General features: G+C 33.7%; 2 protein-coding genes and 1 long non-coding RNA gene across 5 annotated transcripts; all 3 read left to right on the forward strand.

The window, feature by feature from the left end:
• The first annotated feature begins 1,538 nt into the window (after positions 1-1,538).
• On the forward strand, positions 1,539-3,332 carry LOC116402837. 2 transcript variants are annotated; one of them, XR_004215500.1, is made up of 4 exons: positions 1,539-2,103; positions 2,201-2,278; positions 2,362-2,410; positions 3,076-3,332. It is a non-coding gene; the product is annotated as an uncharacterized LOC116402837 (long non-coding RNA). The 2 variants fall into 2 exon arrangements; XR_004215499.1 differs by having other exon boundaries at positions 1,539-2,278.
• A 4,101-nt stretch (positions 3,333-7,433) lies between these two features.
• On the forward strand, positions 7,434-10,155 carry LOC101207947 (ras-related protein RABA2a). Of its 2 annotated transcripts, XM_031883267.1 has the most exons (3): positions 7,434-7,938; positions 9,292-9,792; positions 10,024-10,155. In XM_031883267.1, exons 1-2 carry the CDS (start codon positions 7,774-7,776, stop codon positions 9,775-9,777), a joined length of 651 nt encoding a protein of 216 aa, XP_031739127.1. In that variant the 5' UTR covers positions 7,434-7,773; the 3' UTR covers positions 9,778-9,792; positions 10,024-10,155. The 2 variants fall into 2 exon arrangements, with proteins under 2 accessions (XP_031739127.1, XP_004133721.1); XM_004133673.3 differs by having other exon boundaries at positions 9,292-10,100.
• Positions 10,156-11,735: 1,580 nt separating this feature from the next.
• Positions 11,736-17,492, forward strand: LOC101207700 (KH domain-containing protein At1g09660/At1g09670). Its single transcript, XM_004133672.3, has 8 exons — positions 11,736-12,052; positions 12,165-12,275; positions 12,561-12,646; positions 14,560-14,699; positions 15,595-15,729; positions 15,818-15,934; positions 16,619-16,762; positions 16,852-17,492. Exons 2-8 carry the CDS (start codon positions 12,175-12,177, stop codon positions 16,996-16,998), a joined length of 870 nt encoding a protein of 289 aa, XP_004133720.1. The 5' UTR covers positions 11,736-12,052; positions 12,165-12,174; the 3' UTR covers positions 16,999-17,492.
• Positions 17,493-17,959: the final 467 nt, after the last annotated feature.

Consider the following 17,959-nt stretch of genomic DNA (forward strand, 5'->3'; position numbering starts at 1 on the left):
CAAACTTTTGTTTGTAACCTTTTATGACGAGTTCGGCCTTGTATTTCTCCAGTTCTCCATTTTGCTTCAGCTTTGTTCTATAAATAATCCATTTGACTCCAAGAACTTTTTTATTTTCTGGTAATTTGACTAACTCTCATGTCTCATTTCTTCTTATTGCATTAATCTCTTGATTTATTGCAACTTTCTATGTTTCATCATGAATTGCTTCTTCAAAGTATATAGGATCAACATTACAAATAAAGTAAAATGAACATGTTCATCATTTAATATCCTTCTTGAAGTATTATCATCTCTTGAATGATATTTCTTCTCTTCCTTGGAGTAGTTTCTTATCACTTGTAGAGTGTGATGAAGAAGGTGAAGTCAATGGTTGAGTCTCTTCAAGCTCCAAGTCTCGAGCATCTTCTTTGTCATCCATGTCAACAAGTAATGGATTCTGGTCTACATTTGGTGCATCCCATTGCCAGAATTTTGCTTCATCAAACTTAACATCCCAACTAATAATAACTTTTTTACTTAGGGTTGTATAATCTGTAAGCCTTGGAGTTCTCCGTGTACGCAACAAAAATGTATTTTCTTGATTTATCATCTAGCTTACCTTTTTTCTCATCTGAAGTATGAGAGTAAACAATGCCCTCAAACACTCTTAGATGACTAATGTTGTGATTTATGTTCTAAAACTCATAGATAGTGAATATAATTCATTGATTGCTATTAATTAATAAAATGTTATTATTATTATTTCAATATGCTTTATTGATTATATTATTAGCTTTGTCATAATAACATAAATCTAATAAACTAATATCTTAAGTTTTTTTATGGGTCTTGAACATTATGTAGAGACATACAGGGATCAATGTTTGAGATCAACTTTAAGGGTTTATAGTATAGGAATAAGGTTGGGTACCTTATCCTGGTAGCACTATGGATACAACTCACTTTGTATTTAATACAAATGCAATGATCCAACGTGTTCGTGTAGGTGACATGCGAGTGAGAGTATCATATGCAATAAGTTTGCATAAAATCAGACCATGAAATATTAACCACTAGATGTAACTCTGTTAACTAGTTGAGTTTCTATTTCATTGGGATGACTCACGTAACTTAGTCTTAAACCTGAGTGTATTATAAACTCTTCTTCGCGATGGATTGTCCTTTGATTTGTATGGGTGAGAGTGGTCAGATTGTCGACTCAATATGCTTGTCATTTTGGAGACAAGACCAAGTGTGGAGCTGAGAACATAATCACACAAGATGGAATTCACTCATTTCCGACTTTAGGGTAATATATGAGTTTTTCCTTAAATGGTGCCTACGAGACTTAGCTTGAACAAAGGGCTCTACCCTTTCTATGGCATGAGAGGAGTTTGTCCAGCTGTGTTACGAACACTCAGTGTAACACCCCAAATTTTGAGGTGTGAGATAATTTATTTATTAAAATTTTAAGGATTTTGGGTTTAAGTATTTTGAGTGTTATATTATTATAGTTTGGTATGGAAGACAATTTATTTTGAGGGAAAAGAAAATAAGTGAAAATGGAAAGGAATTTGAGTGTGGAAAAGAAGAAGAAATAATCTATTATTATTAAACCTTTCTCGTTTGTGTGCCTTCTTCTTCCCCATCCCTCATCTTTTCTCTTCTTCGTGAAGCCACCGCCCCTTTTCTTCTTTTCTTCTTCGTTCAATCTCTTATGTCAACTGCCCATGCTCGTCAAGTTTTCGTTCAACATCAAGCCGAGCTCCAAGCTTCGTTCGAGCACAGCTTCTCCGGTGAAGGTCACGTCACGTCGCCTCTCTATTAACAAAGTGTCATCGCCGCACGCGTTTTCCTACACCCGACGACTACCCAAGCTAACGCGTCCAAGGTTGTTTGTCATTCCATCAAGTCTCTGCCACCGCGTTGCACCATTCGGGTCTTAACCAAGCGGTCGTTTCTGCTCTTTTTTTGTCTTCATCTGCGAAGCTCCAGCTGCGCGGCGAAGTTTCACACTGCCTTGTCCCTCCTTGAACCATCTAACTTGGTTTTGTTTGCCATTACTTAGTTCGTTTGGAGCGCGGTCGCTTCTGCCTTACCATGAAACATTGGTTTTTGGTGGTATTTGGTAATAGTGGGTTTGACCACTTCTGCAATTGTAGTTTTGTTGAGTTGTGACGTTAGATTAATTGGTTAACTTGTTATTCAATTCTTGAAGGTGTTGGAAATAGCATTCGAGTTCTTGGAATTCACAACGATTTTAGATTTTAGTTGGAGTTTGATTCTCCACTACTAGGTAAGTTTAGAATTCACATTTGGGTAATTTGAGTGGGAGAAAGTATTATGAAAGTGTTTGATTTTTCGTTTAATTATGTTTAGGTTGCTTTGTTGGACTTTAGTTCGATCAAGAAGCTTAGATAACCGTAAGGTAAGGGGTTTCTACTACTGGACTCTATAATGAATTGAGAATGTTGAACTGACTCATCTAAAATGTATTGACTGATAGGTGAATTTAGATATGATGACTGAACTGAGAGCATTGAACTAATTGAGTTAAGGGTTGTTAACTGTTATGTAAATGTATAGATATAGTGTACTGTAGATTGAATTGACTGAACTGAGGAGGGTGACACATATGTAAATTTGATTGTCTGATGTATTATTATGCTACTGATTGATTATGTGTTAGTATGGGTAAATTGATTGTAATTGTGTTGGACTGAAACGATTATATGATGATGATAACTTGGACAGTATTATGAATTGACTGCTTAAATGGTTAGAATGGACTGAGGGAAAATTGTTAGCTTTGTTTATTGGGTAGTGTGTCTTGCATGTGTCCCATGGGATCACCATCTGTTGTGCATCATTTGGAGGCACTAGATTGATAGGTGCATCCTTCAGGAGCACTAGACTGACATGTGCATTCTTCGGGGGCATTAGATTAATTATGTGCATCCTACGGGATCACAAGACTGTTATGACGTAGGGTACCCCTAATAGGCAATTAACAGTTTATACCCCCAACGGAACCAGTAGTGGGTCTCTTACTGGGTATATCTATACTCACCCTTTATGTTTAACCTTTTTCAGGAAGGAAAAAGTAATATGTGGAGCAGATCGACAAGGGACAAAAAGGACGTGTGATTGCCATATGGGAACGCTCTTTCAAAATTTGCTTTCGCTTCCAGCTTTTAATGTTTTAGTGTTTCTCTGTAATATTGATGATTTAAAAAAGTTTCATGTTTAGAACAACCGTTTATTTCTTGATGATTTTATAGACGATACTTTTGAACCTTTAATTTTGTTTGAAATAGGGCCCAATTAAAAATTCTTCGATGTTTATTTGATTTTTAACAGATTTTACAAACTTTTATGTTTAAACGAAGTGTCTTTGTATTAAAGTAATGATCACAGTTTAGTTCGAAAAGTTGGGTCGTTACACTCATGAAGGAATAAGTTACTGTTATTGATCTATATTCATAAACACATAAATATATCTACCGTGAGAAGATTCAGTTGTGAGTGTTTAGTGGAGTGTACAAACAGTTAACGAATATTGATTAATGTGGTTAATGAGTATAGCCAATTAAACTCATATCGTTGTAGCTTCTAATATATAGGTTCATTAAGTCCCCTTCCTAGCTCGTAAAAGGTATTGAGATTTATTTATATTTGTTGTAATTTGAAATGTTCGAATTTACTTTGGGAATTACTATAATGTATTGTGATACATTATAATATAAAGTTTATATTTTAATTAAACTTTATTATATAAATTTAATTTTAGATATGATTCAAAATTAATTTATGAGAGATAAAATATTTGAATGAGTTCAAATATTAATTTAATGTGAATTGAATTTATATTAAAATTATTGGTTAGGAGAAATTTATATTTGAATATGATTCAAATTTAATTTAAGTTAAATATAAGATATTTAATTTAGTAATTAAATTTGATTTAATTAAATTAGTATTAAACTAAACTATTAAATTAATATTTAATTGAATTAATTAATAGTTTAGTTTTATTTTATTTTATTAAATTTGATTTAATTAAATTAAATTAGTTAAAACTATAAGATACGTGAGAGATATTCATTAAATATGATTTAAATGAAATATTAATTAATTAGTTAATTTGATATTTTTATTAATTTAATATTTTTTTAAATTAATAAGATCTCATAATTGTCTCCGCACCTTGAAGAAGAGATAGTTATAAATACATATAAGAAAACAGGTTTTTAAACTTAAGTCATTTTGCCTCTCTCCGAATTCTCTCGAAGATTCTCTCAAAAACTTTTTCATATTCCAATTGATTCCTACAAATCAATCTCATCTTAGAAAATAGGAAAGTCTCTGATACGTAACTACGTTAGTTTTTCTTTCTCTAGTCTATAATTAGAAAACATGTTTAGTCTTTAAGTTATAATAAAAAAAATAGTTTCTATATTATTTTGTCAATTTACGATATTTTTTAAGTTTCCAATTAAATCGATCTAAGGTTTCTATGAAACTATAAAATCTTCTCTTGTCAAAGGCTTTAACCCTTTCAAGTAACACTTTGGTTTCAACATGCTCCATGTTTCTCGAGGAGTAATACCTTGCACACTTTTAGTGAAGCTCAATTTAGGAGATAAAGAGCACAAGTTACTGCATCACCCCAAAATTGATCGGAAGGTTTCTTGGCCTTCAACATACTTCTTGCAAGCTCCATTATTATTTTGTTTTTCCTCTCTGCAACTTTGTTTTGTTGAGGAGTTCTTCAAACAGTCTTTTGATACTTGATTCCATTTTCCTTTAAGAAATCTACAAAAACAATATATTCACCTCCATGATCTAAACACAATGATTTCAATTTCAAGTTACTTTCATATTTAACTATTCCTTTGAATGTCTTGAAACATTTGAAAGTAGTGCTCTTTTCTTTTAGCAAATAAATTCATGTTTTTCGATTATAGTCATCAATAAATGTGAAAAAATAATGATTACCTCCATATGTAGTAGTTCTCGTGGGTTCACATAGGTCTGTATTAGACAAGCTTGAGAGATTTCGGTGCTCTCCAAAAACCTCATGTCGAAAAATGAATTTTGATGATGCTTCCCAAAAATATATGCTTCACAAATTTAATCTTTTTTAATATTTGGCATTCCTCTCACCATATGTTGTTGACACGTGTGAGATAAAATGTCAAAACTCAGGTGCCTAAATCAACAATGCCACAACCATGAAGAGTCATTTACTAAAGTCTCAAATCAAACAAGTTTTGCATAGTATATTTTAATTGGAAACATTTTGTTGTGAGTCATGCGAACCTTTGTTAAGAGATCTTCATTCTTGGTTTTAATTTCATATATGCTATCTTTAAAGATAATACCATGTCCTCTTAGGAGAAGTTGTCTAACACTTAAAAATATTGTGCTTGAGATCTGAAACATAATACACATCAATACGTCTTTTTACTCCTTTTTTTTGTCTTGACAAGAATATATATCTCCTTTTCCTAATTTGACTTCAAGCTTCTTGTTGTCACTTGTCTTCACTAAATTTTGATGAGATTCATCTAAAGATATAAAAATGTCATTTCTTCCTCTAATCAAGTGGTTACTACAACTACTATCAACATATCATATTTCTTTAGTCTTGTTTTTTGGACGTTGAGTGTGAGGAAGAGAAGACCTTGATCATTCATTTAGCTCATGCAATAGAGTGGTTTCTTCTTGATAAGAATTAGCGTTCTTAGACCAACAGTTTGGTTGAAAATGTCCATAACATCTACAATTGAAACATTGTATGTGAGAAAAATCTCCACGACCACCACTTATGCTTCCTCCTCTATTTGAACTTCTTCCCCTTCCTCTATTTAAAGAAGATTGATTGTCTCTGCTCTCTGACTTTGTATTTGTTACGATATTGGATCATCCATTGTCTCTGCCACCACGTCCACCTCTTCTTCCATCATATCATCCTCTATAGAAGGATCGCATATGAAAAGCTTCTTCTGAAGGAGTAGAATCAAACAACTTTAATATGAGCTTATGAGATTGAAGAGATCCAATTAAGCTATTGATGGAGAAAGTTGACAAATCTTTTGATTATTCAATTGCTACAACAATATGTTCATATCTTCTAGTCATGCTTCTAAGAATCTTTTCAATCACCATTTAATCTTCAATTGTTTCTCCATTTGATCTCAATTGATTAACAATTAAGAGAACATGGTTGAAAATTCTTCAATAGTTGCAACATCTTTTATTCGAATGGTATCAAATTCAACTCGAAGTGTTTGCAATCAGACCAATTTTACTTTTTCTTCTCCTTCATACAAATTCTGTAATGCATCTCATGCTATTTTAGCACTAGAGACTCCTGATGTTCTTTCAAAAATATTTTCATCCACAGCTTGATAGATGAAAAACAATGCCTTCTTATCTTTTTTTCTAGCATTTCTCAACTCAATGAGTTGTTGTGGTAAAAAACCATTCTCACTTTCTGGCTCTAAATATCCTTTGTCAACAATATCCCAAGATCTTGAGATCCATAAATAACCTTCATTTGTTGGCTCCACCATCTATAGTTTTTTCCTTCAAAGCGAGGAAGTTGATGCTGCAACATGTTAGATGACATCTTTCAATCCTTTGCTCTGTTACCACTTTGTTCGAAGCACTCTAAATTCACTCTAAATCTCACAGACTTTCAAGAGAAAAAACTTGTTCTATTAGAAAACTCAAGAACACATAAGAGAAGAACATTGTTCTCTTGAAGCACACTTTCTTTATAAACTTCAATTTTCTTCCATTGATTCTCTTGCATACAAACGAAGAAAATGAACTCTTTATATAGTACCCAAGAAAAACTTCCTAAAAGACACAAAATAAATAAAGTACTACATGCATACATATCATTCATATACTTGAACAATTACATGTATCTTGAAATTAGAAATGTATCTAAGAATGTGTTATTCATAATGTATCTAACTTATTAATTTCTAACATATACTTCAATGGTTGTTAAGATGAAGGATATGCAATTTAAAAAAAAATCATGACTGGAAAAATACTGAGCAAGGAGGAAGAAGAAGACGATTATACTAAAAAACTTATGAGTTATCTATCTCACCAACTATATTAGTTGGCTTAAATAACTCAATTTCAATAGTGTTTGCTTTTGAAGTTTGAAAACTTACCTGAAATAATATATTTCCTTCCTTCTTTTGCACAATTATTGAAGACTCCAACTTATAATTCTACCGCTTCGTATACGCAGTTAGTAACTTTAGTCTTCATAACTCAACTTAGAGCTACAAATATGGATGGCTACAAAGAGAAGGAATACAATTGATAAATAATGGGATGAGTTTTGTTGAGATCCAAATATTAGATAGGATGAAAGAAGTAGTAAATGAAAGAGATTGTAGAACCCTATTGATAGTGTTTTTATCTCGAAACCTAGAATGATATGATATGAAATTAAGAAAGAACCCTAAAATTTGGAGGACAAAAAAAGAGAATGCTTAGGAAAAATAAAGATTAAGATGTATGAGTTGGCGGTTGGTCGGAAAAGCCCATATCTAGAAGGGCAGTTTCGGGCTTAAAAGAAATTCATTTTGATTTGAAGTCGGCGGAGTCTCCATTTCGTCTTCATATTCAAAGTGATTCTATTCCTGAGGAGGAACAACAAAACAAAGCTCTTCGATTTTTGCTTTCCAGATTTGGGAAACCTAAATCTGTAAACCAAATAAACGAAGAACCAGATTAAGAAAGAGAGAATACCGGCGAGATATGGCCCGGAGACCTGACGATGACTATGATTATCTCTTCAAAGTTGTGCTTATCGGTGATTCCGGCGTTGGAAAATCCAACCTCCTTTCCCGATTCACTCGGAATGAGTTTTGTTTGGAGTCCAAGTCTACCATTGGCGTCGAATTCGCTACTCGTACTCTTCAGGTATATCTCTCCCTCTCTCTCTCCCCCTCTTCATTTCTCTCTCATTGTCTCTCATTGGGTATTTATATCTTTGTGGCGTTGTGTGTTTCTATGCTTTGCATTCTCGATCTGTGTGTAAATCTGCATTTGGATTGATTTTGGAACTCGAGTTTTTTTTTTAAAAAAAAAAGAACAATTTATTTGTTGTAATTCAAGAAATGATCTGTTTTCTCTTTCGGATCTGTGTTCTCAATTAGTTGTTCTGGTTGTGTTTTCATTTTAATTTTGAGGAATGCGGGAACTTATTCATTTCTTTACTGATCTGGATTTGGATGATGAATCGAGAAAATTGCGTGTAGATTTGATTAGGTATATCTTTTTATGAGAGTTGTTCAAATTCCGATCCAGGTATGAGTATTTGATTTCATTCTAACTTTTAATGGAGATATATCTGTCGATCATAATTGGTTGTTTTATTACCATTTAGTCTAGTCTTTATAACTATAATGCCATACTTTAAAAATACGAATCTGAATTAATGACTCCTTTCCTGGAAATGCAATTATTGTTTCAGTTTACCTTTCTTTCATTCCTTCATTTCCATTTTGGTTTGCAATTTGACTCTTTCAAAAAATTCGAAAGCAATTCTGAAGAGGACAAGCATTTTACAAATACTTAGAAAAAATTAAGAAACATTTATAAATCTAGCCGCAAACGTTGATTTACAATGCAATATGTGGTTGCTTAAATATCAGTTTCTTGGTATTTGGTTGATATCTGGGAAGTGTTATATGGTTAGTATCCTACTAACACATATACATGTTTTGATAATAGATTTTGGATCTTCTTAGATTGTCTTGTCTTGAAATGGCTATGTTATATTAGTGGCACATTTGTCGAACCAAACAATGCCATAATCTGGATCTATGCAGAATGAGTGAAACTTTTGTTATATCTGTTCTTATCCTGCTAAAGATGTTGGTTTTCATTTTCGTTTGACTCATAAGCTGAGTTAACTTGGAACGCGGTGGTGACTCCTTGCTAAATGACTGGAACTGTTTGGTTTTTTGGATATCTGTTTGTGAAATTTGATATATGACCTTTTCTTTTTGGCCCTCTCTTTGGACTTAAATTACAGGCACAAAATTTCCTTTTCTGATTTTTGCCTATGAACTTGGTCTTTGTTTTATAAGTTCAACAGAACGTTTTGGATATACAAAGAAAACAACTTTCGATCATTTGTTTACTGCTTATATCACATTTTAGCCTTGCGGTGGAATTTGAGGGTTCATGATGAAGAAGGGATTCATTATATTTATTATTATGCTTTGATTATGAAAGTTATCAAGAAAAAGAAATGCTGCATTATCTTAGGTCGAGGGAAGAACTGTGAAAGCTCAGATATGGGACACAGCCGGTCAAGAGCGTTACAGAGCAATAACAAGTGCTTACTATAGGGGTGCACTTGGAGCCCTTCTAGTCTATGATGTAACAAAACCAATGACATTCGATAACGTAAGCCGTTGGTTGAAGGAACTTAGGGACCATGCCGATTCCAACATTGTAATCATGTTAATTGGAAACAAGACAGATCTGAAACACCTCCGAGCAGTGGCGACAGAGGATGCACAAAGCTATGCTGAGAAAGAAGGATTATCATTCATTGAAACGTCTGCTCTCGAAGCAACAAACGTGGAGAAGGCTTTCCAAACTATTCTTTCCGAAATATATCGAATAATCAGTAAAAAATCCCTTAATTCAGAGGAGCCTGCTGCTGCTAATAACATCAAGGAAGGAAAAACCATTGTGGTTGGTGAGTCAGAGGCCAACACAAAGAAGGCTTGTTGCTCCTCTTCTTGAAGTTCAACAATTTTTGTAACTCTCTCTCTCTCTCTCTCTCTCTCTCTTATTTGTCATTTGCTTGTTCATTTCTTCCTAGTTACCAACTCTCTTCTGTTATTTGTTTGCTTTTGGATTATGTTGGTGTATAATTTACATATAATTTATATTTTTACTTAGATTTATTATTATTATTATTTTCTTCATTATGTAGCCCAAGGGATCATTGAAATCTCTTGTCAGACACTAATGAGAGGTTCATTTCAGGGACTGTCTGTTTCTATGGAATCTCTATGTTGGAGAATCAAATATGTGAATGTCTGGTGGAGCTTTTAGTTTTTTGATATCTGTGAGTATTTAACTTATATGCTGCAATTTTGGGTGGGGAATTTGAAAGAATTTTAGTTTATGTTTGGGGAGTGATTTTGCTATGGAATATTTTTTTATTTTACACTTCTAAATGCAATTTTGAATTTGAATTATTAAAATCAGATGACAAAAGTTATTTTTTGTTTAACCTACTTATGTCTCAACTAAATTTAGATGGACTTTTGAACAATATTTGATTAGATCAGCTGAAGTTAGTGGATGAGGAAGAGAGGTTATTAATAAATAGAGGGGCCTTGGGAGGAAGAGTGTGGTCTCCTCAAGTAGCATTGTTGAGGGGAAGATGCTATACATTTATTTCATGATGCTTCATTTATTTTTTACAAGATATTTACCATTTAAATTGTATTGGGTTTTTGTGTAAATACTTTGTTGTTTATTATTAATTCTTTTTATATAGTTTAACAATTGGGTTCGGAAAGCAATTATTTTAATAATTTGAAAAGGCAACAGATTTTGTGAAACCATCCATTTGTCGGTGAGATAAAAAGGGGTTTTCTTGGGGTTAATGACTTTAGATAGCAATAGAGATTTAGGATTTGAAAGCAAACCACAATGTAATGAAGGATATGGTAAAGATGAGAGTTAAAAAGCTTAGGAATGACCAAATATAGTTTATTAAACTATAGAAATGACCAAACATCGAGAGAGAATCCAAATTGTAAACTTCTTAGCCGTAAAAAATACTTTATTTCACACACTTTGTAGGCATAGTTAAACTATAATTTCACTTTTTAAAATTAAGGATATTATTAACCATGAAAACTTTAATACTCAACCAAAATTGAACCTTTGAGAGTAAAAGAACTAGAATTTAACAAATTAGGAAGTATATAAACCAATATCATTTTTTAACCTATAAACATATTTCAATATACTAATTAATTTATATTAATTATATTTAATTAAAAATAATTTATTTATATGTTATTTTAGTAATAAATAAATTAACTAATGTTAAATTTAATTCATCTTGCATACTTAATCAAGTAATTATTTAATTTTAGTTTATATATACAAAATGTTGTATTGAACACAAATATATTAATTATCATGCACATCACATTTAAAACTCAAAAATTCAAATTCTAGATGTTTAATATCTATATTCATAAAAGAATATGTGAGATCTAAATGACTCCAAGAGATTGTTTGGTTAACGATAAAAACAAAGAGTTTATTTATATTTATAATAATTATAGGAAAGTTAGTGTGGAAGCGTAAGGAATGTGAATATTTTGATGAGAAATATGAGTTGATGCGAGTAACGAAATAGTAAACATCGTGAACTAGATAAGGGTTTTTTTTTTCATTCAATCTAATTTTCTCAAATTAGTGGAGCTCGAAGAAGTATAGGAGTATGATAGGAAGGAGATAAAAATTTGTACATAATAATGAATAAAATATAATTAAGATTAATAACATTAATATTAATATTAAAAGAGAACTAAAAAGGGTATTGTCAGATTGGGTCAGGAGTAGGGTCCACTCCCACGTGAGGTTAGGGGTAAAATGGTAACAAAAATTAATATAGAGTGTTAGAGAGAGAAAATCAAATGAGAGAGAGAGATGTTGGTTTTTACTTTGGGTAGAAAAAGACGCATCCACCAGTTTGCCCATTTCTCATTCGCATTCGCATTCCCATTCCCATTCCCATTCCATTCCTCATCTCATTTTCTCATTTCATTGCCACTGACCCAACAACAACAACAACCAACATCATCACACACTCAAATTCGCAACCCCATACACCTCTTCACGATCTTCTTCTTCTTCTTCTTCTTCTTCACAGGGCTTTCCCTTTTCCCCCCACCGCTAATACTCTTAACCAACCCCCTTTCAAGTTTCAACCCACTGCCCTTTATCTCTTCCCCCGAGATTCATCGCCTTCTTCCCTCTTTCTCCGAAGGTATGCCTCTTTCTTCATCTGGGTTTCTCTGTTGTTCCTCCTTTATTTTCTTTCCACTCTTCTTTTCCACTTATTAACCCAATTCTACTTCTGGGTTTCTTCTCTTCTTTAGTTTATGCGTGATGGGGGAGAGAACCCCACCTGGGAGTTACTTCCATTACCCTCCCCCTTCTGCTCATGCATCGCCTCACAGGACTCCTTCCATCCCTTTAGATCGGGAGAGGTAATTCTTCTTTCTTTCTCTTCTCAATTATTGATCATGATTTGCTTTCTATTTTTAATTATTATTTGGAACTTCTTGATTCAGATTCCTTGTTTGATTAATCATTCATAATGGGTGTTTCTTTTTTCTTTTCTTTTTTTGGTTTGATGATCTTTATCATTGCATTTGAATACTAATCAGATGGCCTTGTATATGGTTGTGCTGTTGGACATGTAGTTGTGTTACTTTTGGACCTTATGAGTTTTATATGTGATGGTGATTTTGTGTTTTGTGTGACAATGGCAGGTGTCTAGCTGAATTACTGTCAGAGAGACAGAAGTTGGGTCCCTTTGTTCAAGTTTTACCTCATTGTAGCAGACTTCTGAATCAGGGTGGGGTTATAAGATCTCTAGCATTGCATTTTGTTGTTGCAATACTTATAATTGTTTCTCATGCTGGCATTGATAGAACCACAGTTTCCATCTTATACTACAGTTAGGGACTTTCATTCTTTGTAGTGTATTAAGGGTATGGGTAGAAACAGCTCTCATAATCATTTGAACAAATTTAATTACAACTAAGCTCCCATGTTTCCATATAGTTTTATATAAAACTTTTTTTTAAAAATAATAATAATACTTGGTGTTGTAGCTATATTGCTATATTTTTCACATTAAAATGCTACTAACTGTCAGTTGTATCAAGTGGTATCAAAGCATCATTCGATGCATTAATTTATTGGAAGAAAGGCTTGAAGCACAAGTGGGTTTGCTAGCTTTTGAAAATTTAAGATGTTGAAAGAAATTGGTGATGGAAATTTGTTGACTCAAGAACAGCGAAGAAGATGCAATGTCCGATCTGGTGGAACATATGTTGAATGAAAATTTGTCATTTGCTAGTTGCTATTGGAGAAGGAGGAAATTCATTTGAGAAGGAGGAAGCCACCAACGAGCAATCGGAATATTATTTCTTACTTCCTCAGCTATAATGAGGAAATTCATTTGCTCCCAAAGGATGCAACAGAGTTAGCTGAGGAAGTAAGATTAGAGGATCAGAAATGGAATTTCATGAAGGGGCTAAGAATGACAACGATACATTTTGTGGCTAGATGTAGCAAGTGGAATATTGTCTGAGGAGAAATTGGTAGTCTTTCTGAAAGAAAAATCACTAGAGTGAGATTTGAAGGTAGTGGCTGATATCTTTATAAACAGGGTGATGGCATCATGAATGCACATTAGCAAAAATGAAACCATACGTATTCAACTTTAATGGGGGTTTGTAAACGTTGTGAGCTATATCATCCCCCCTTCTCAGATCCTTCATTTTGAAGCTTTGCCTTTGTACTTTGTTCCCTTCTGTGGAAGAATTGCAGATGGATAGATGCTTGCTTGAGAAATGAAGGGCAGTGAAGGTCTGATAGCAATGGAGGAAAATGGAAGTTTGGTGGTAAAAGGAAGGTGTAGGAAAATTTCATATTTGAGCTATGCAGAAGAAGTGTTTAGAGGTGGTTTAACACAAGGCAATGCTCGTTTAGGATTGCTTGGATGGAGTGCAAACCGTGGTGGCATTTAGTTATCAGGAATATAGAAGGAAATAGTTTCAGCCTAGAACCATTCCCCTGATCCACACCTTGAGGAAAAGGTGTATTTTTGGTGGAATACAATAGGACCTGTATCAAAGGTAGTGTGTAGTGTAGTCTTTGCCATTTGTAAGGTTCTAAGAGGAGTGTCGTTTTGTTCATTTGAGTCCACTAGTTGTAAATAGAGGCTGGGTGGTTGGAGAGATGAATTTGATGGTTGTTTGGCTTGTGCTTGCCTAAAAAATGACGCACCCATGCTACCTTGAAATACTTTAGAATCTGAGATTATACCTATTTTATTTTGTTTGCCTATTACATGCAATGGAGAGTTCTTGTTTTCTGGGACCAACTAAATGCTTATGCCTTATTCTATATCACCAAGTTCTAGTTGGGATCAGGTCAATCTAAGTTTAGGCTAAGCCTGTTATGTCCAAGGGTGTCATTTTCTCTGTGTAGATGGAGGCAAAAATGTATCCTACTGTCAAGTCATAATTAATAAGACTAATCAAGAACACCATACTGTCTTGACTTATAAAAAATGATGTTAACCTGTGATGATGTTATGAATCCGAGACTTGACCTTGGAATTTTTTGGATTATTTTCCTCTTAACCAGTGACTAGTAAATTTCATGAATAACAAAGCATTTAAAGTCGTCATCTTAAACATGAGTGTTCGCTTAGTCAATTGCATGTGCGCCCCCCTTATTTATGACCTCTCATTGCAGAGATCAGACGTTTATCAGGCCTTAATCAAACTTCTGTGGATCATGAGAGATTTGAGCATGGCAGTCCTTACAGGTCACTAGGTCAGCTATCGAATGGAAGACCAATGGACATGGAAGGTTGGCCTCCAATGCAAATGGAGGTTAGCTGGATAATTTATTTGATAATGTACTAAAAAGATTTTTCTTAATTAGTGATATTTTTGTAATGGACATCCTTGGAACTGCCTTACATTGACAATGGTACTCAGGCATCCTTGATCTCGATTCGAAGTCTTTCTCTTTAATCACTAATTTCTTCATATTAGGATATTTTTGTAAAATGGAAAACCTAACTTCTTTAAAATGAATGAAAGAACAACAGAGTGACCAATAGCTACCTTCAAGATATGAGTCTTTTACATTATTAAATCTTCGTCATGTTTATATGTTTGTCTTGGGGGCAGGAATTCAAAATTTTGTAGGGTATTTTTAAAAATTCCCAGCCTTTACTACTAGGGAACTCCTTGGTTCTAGCCTCAACAACCTCAAAATAGGATAAGTTGGTTTTCATATTTGTACTTGTTTGGTTTGAAAATAAACTTAGAAGCAAATACACTTGTCGCTTGGCTAACGCGTCTGCATCAGATATGTTGGACACTTGGATACTTTGAAATTTTATAGACATGCATGTACAGTATCACACACTTGTTAGCAAGCACAATGTATATGCCTTAAATATTAGTTGTACACAGTGAATAAGGACCAAACATTTCTCAAGGGACAATAGGTCACATGTTTAAACATAAGAAATAGACACAAATGGTACTAAGATAAAAAATAATTGATTGAGAGTGAAATACGTCAAACTCATTTTTTTAGTATATAATTCATGCACGTCAAATTTAAATTTCTTTATTGTACAAAAATTACAGATCCTTTTAAAAAATACATTTCAATCAATGTGTCCTTAACTTTTGAAAAATGACATGTCACTTCATCTGGATTGCATGTCCGTATCCATACTCATGCTTCTTAGTTACATTTTATTTTCTGCAGGGGAGTGGACATGTCCATGGTATGGGTCCCCTTCAAGCTCATTCAATGGGTTGGCCGAGAGTGCAAGGAATTCCTACGACACCAATAGTTAAGAGAGTCGTTAGACTTGATGTACCTGTTGACAAATATCCAAATGTAAGTTAAAATATTTTTATGATAGGTGGTGATTGTACTGACCTTTTGCCTCTCTGATGTTAGTAGTTTCTTGCTCAAATCACGGCAGTATAATTTTGTTGGACGACTTCTGGGACCGCGTGGAAACTCCTTGAAAAGAGTTGAAGCCTTGACAGAATGTAGAGTGTACATAAGAGGCAAGGGATCTATCAAGGATGCTTTAGAGGTACCGAAAATTTCTCTTGGTGTGGTTAAACGTTTTACTTGTTGCATCACTTAAGACTTAACTGATGAGCAGTGTCCTGTTCAATATTTTTCTGATTGATGCTAGAAATATTTTTGTTCCCTTATGAGTTCTTACTTCTTCCAAATTGTGAAATACCCATAACCATTCAATTATACATATTTAACCTGTAGTTGTGCGTCATCTTGTATGTTTTGAATATGGATTTGGGAGGCTTTGCATTTTATGTTCCAACTCCATCTTTATTCCAACTTCTACTATCTACTTTATCAGTTATATTGCCATGCTGCGAACAAGTTCAACCTCATCCTATGAAAACGTGTATTTGATACATTTCATTCATACAATATGTGTTCTTGTGTAAACCTTTACCTCTTTGGCATTCCTTTCTTTTTTCTGGTATGCGTCATGAACGCTATCTGCTTCATGGTTTACATTTCCTTGTTTCAAAGATCATCAAATTTCTACCTCTTTTCGGTTATATTAAAAACTCAATAATCTTTTGCATCAAAAGGAAGGCCGTTAATAGTTTTTGTGACTTTCTTTTACTGCCTTGAGTTAGAGTGCCTTATACACATCTTTTTTGGGAAATTAACTTTTTTCAATCTCCTAATCTTAACTTAAACTTCAGTATTGCTAACAATGTACCCGAATGTTGTGCTTTAGGAAGAGAAACTAAAGGACAAACCTGGATATGAGCATCTTAATGAGCCCTTGCATCTGTTAGTTGAGGCAGAATTTCCAGAGGATACAATAAACGCACGCTTGGATCATGCAGTGGCAGTTTTAGAAAGTCTGTTGAAACCTGTGGTATGAACAAAACGGTTCAATCATCTACAGAAAACATGTCTTCGATGTTTATAGAAAGCCAAGTTTTATTGAGTTTCTGTTTATTCCAGGATGAATTGCTGGATCAATATAAGAAGCAACAACTAAGAGAACTTGCACTACTAAATGGCACCCTAAGGGAGGAAAGTCCAAGTATGAGCCCGAGCATGTCGCCGTTTAACAGCACAGGGCTCAAACGAGCCAAGACAGGGAGGTAGGAGTAATGACTTCAGACAACAAGCATCATCGTTCAAACAACACCACGGTAGCTGTTCTCATGATTGAATAGGAAGTTAATGTCTTGAGAGCTTTTGCTGCCTTTTTACTCACCACATGGTCAAGAGTTCTGCTGATTTTACTCTCTCTGCTAAATCTGATATGGCCTATGATCTGCTTATTTGGCTGACCACTTTTTTCCCTAATATGATGGGAGGGAAGGAGAAACCCCTCCCCCCAATTGAACATTATTTCATTTTTTTTTACTTCCCTTTTGTTCTCTAAGGTAGTTATTTAATTTAGGTTAAATTATAAATGCAGCCCCATAAACTTTAATGGGTTGTGCCAATTTAGTCCTTAAATTTTATATGTTCTCTAAACTACAGCATTAGACTTCAAATTGTGATTCTATGTAGTTTCCTGATGGTAACAGAGTTGTTTCAATGTGGTCTAGCTACTGAAAAAAATCCCCAATTGACTCTTTATTTGTGCTTGAGTTTTGTCTTTTTAGAAATACTTTAGGATCTCATATTGATGTCGGTGGATCCAACAATCAATGCCAAAACTTTCATACTTAAATGGGATGTGATGTAGCCTACCTGTCACACAATTACTTTTTATAAACAGCATTATGTGGGCAGCCATGCACTCCCACTCCCACTCCCACTACTCACTTTTATACAGATCTAAGATTTCTTAAATTATAAATAACTTTGGTTGTAAAATAATATAAAATTTTATTCATTCTCTCCAAAACATATGGAACTTCAACCATACTACAAAACCAATATTACATAGCCACTGAATGGACATCTATTATAACATTTATAACCCAAAAGAAATCCTAACGAAGGAAACATAATAGAGTTTACTCCTCAGTTGTTGCATTTCAATGTTATGTACTAATTTAATTTTTCAAAGGTTGAGGTAGGTAATGATTTTATAAGTCTGTTAGGTTATCTA

The sequence above is a fragment of the Cucumis sativus genome, chromosome 3, assembly GCF_000004075.3.
Source record: "Cucumis sativus cultivar 9930 chromosome 3, Cucumber_9930_V3, whole genome shotgun sequence".
Lineage (NCBI taxonomy): Eukaryota > Viridiplantae > Streptophyta > Magnoliopsida > Cucurbitales > Cucurbitaceae > Cucumis > Cucumis sativus.

Excerpts from the sequence above, each read along its gene's own strand:
- LOC101207947 (XM_031883267.1), top strand. The coding sequence starts at position 7,774 with ATGGCCCGGAGACCTGACGATGACTATGATTATCTCTTCAAAGTTGTG. Across the intron at positions 7,939-9,291 it reads TCGCTACTCGTACTCTTCAG|GTCGAGGGAAGAACTGTGAA; the intron begins GTATATCTCTCC and ends GCATTATCTTAG.
- LOC101207700 (XM_004133672.3), top strand. The coding sequence starts at position 12,175 with ATGGGGGAGAGAACCCCACCTGGGAGTTACTTCCATTACCCTCCCCCT. Across the intron at positions 12,276-12,560 it reads ATCCCTTTAGATCGGGAGAG|GTGTCTAGCTGAATTACTGT; the intron begins GTAATTCTTCTT and ends TGACAATGGCAG. Across the intron at positions 15,730-15,817 it reads CTGTTGACAAATATCCAAAT|TATAATTTTGTTGGACGACT; the intron begins GTAAGTTAAAAT and ends AAATCACGGCAG.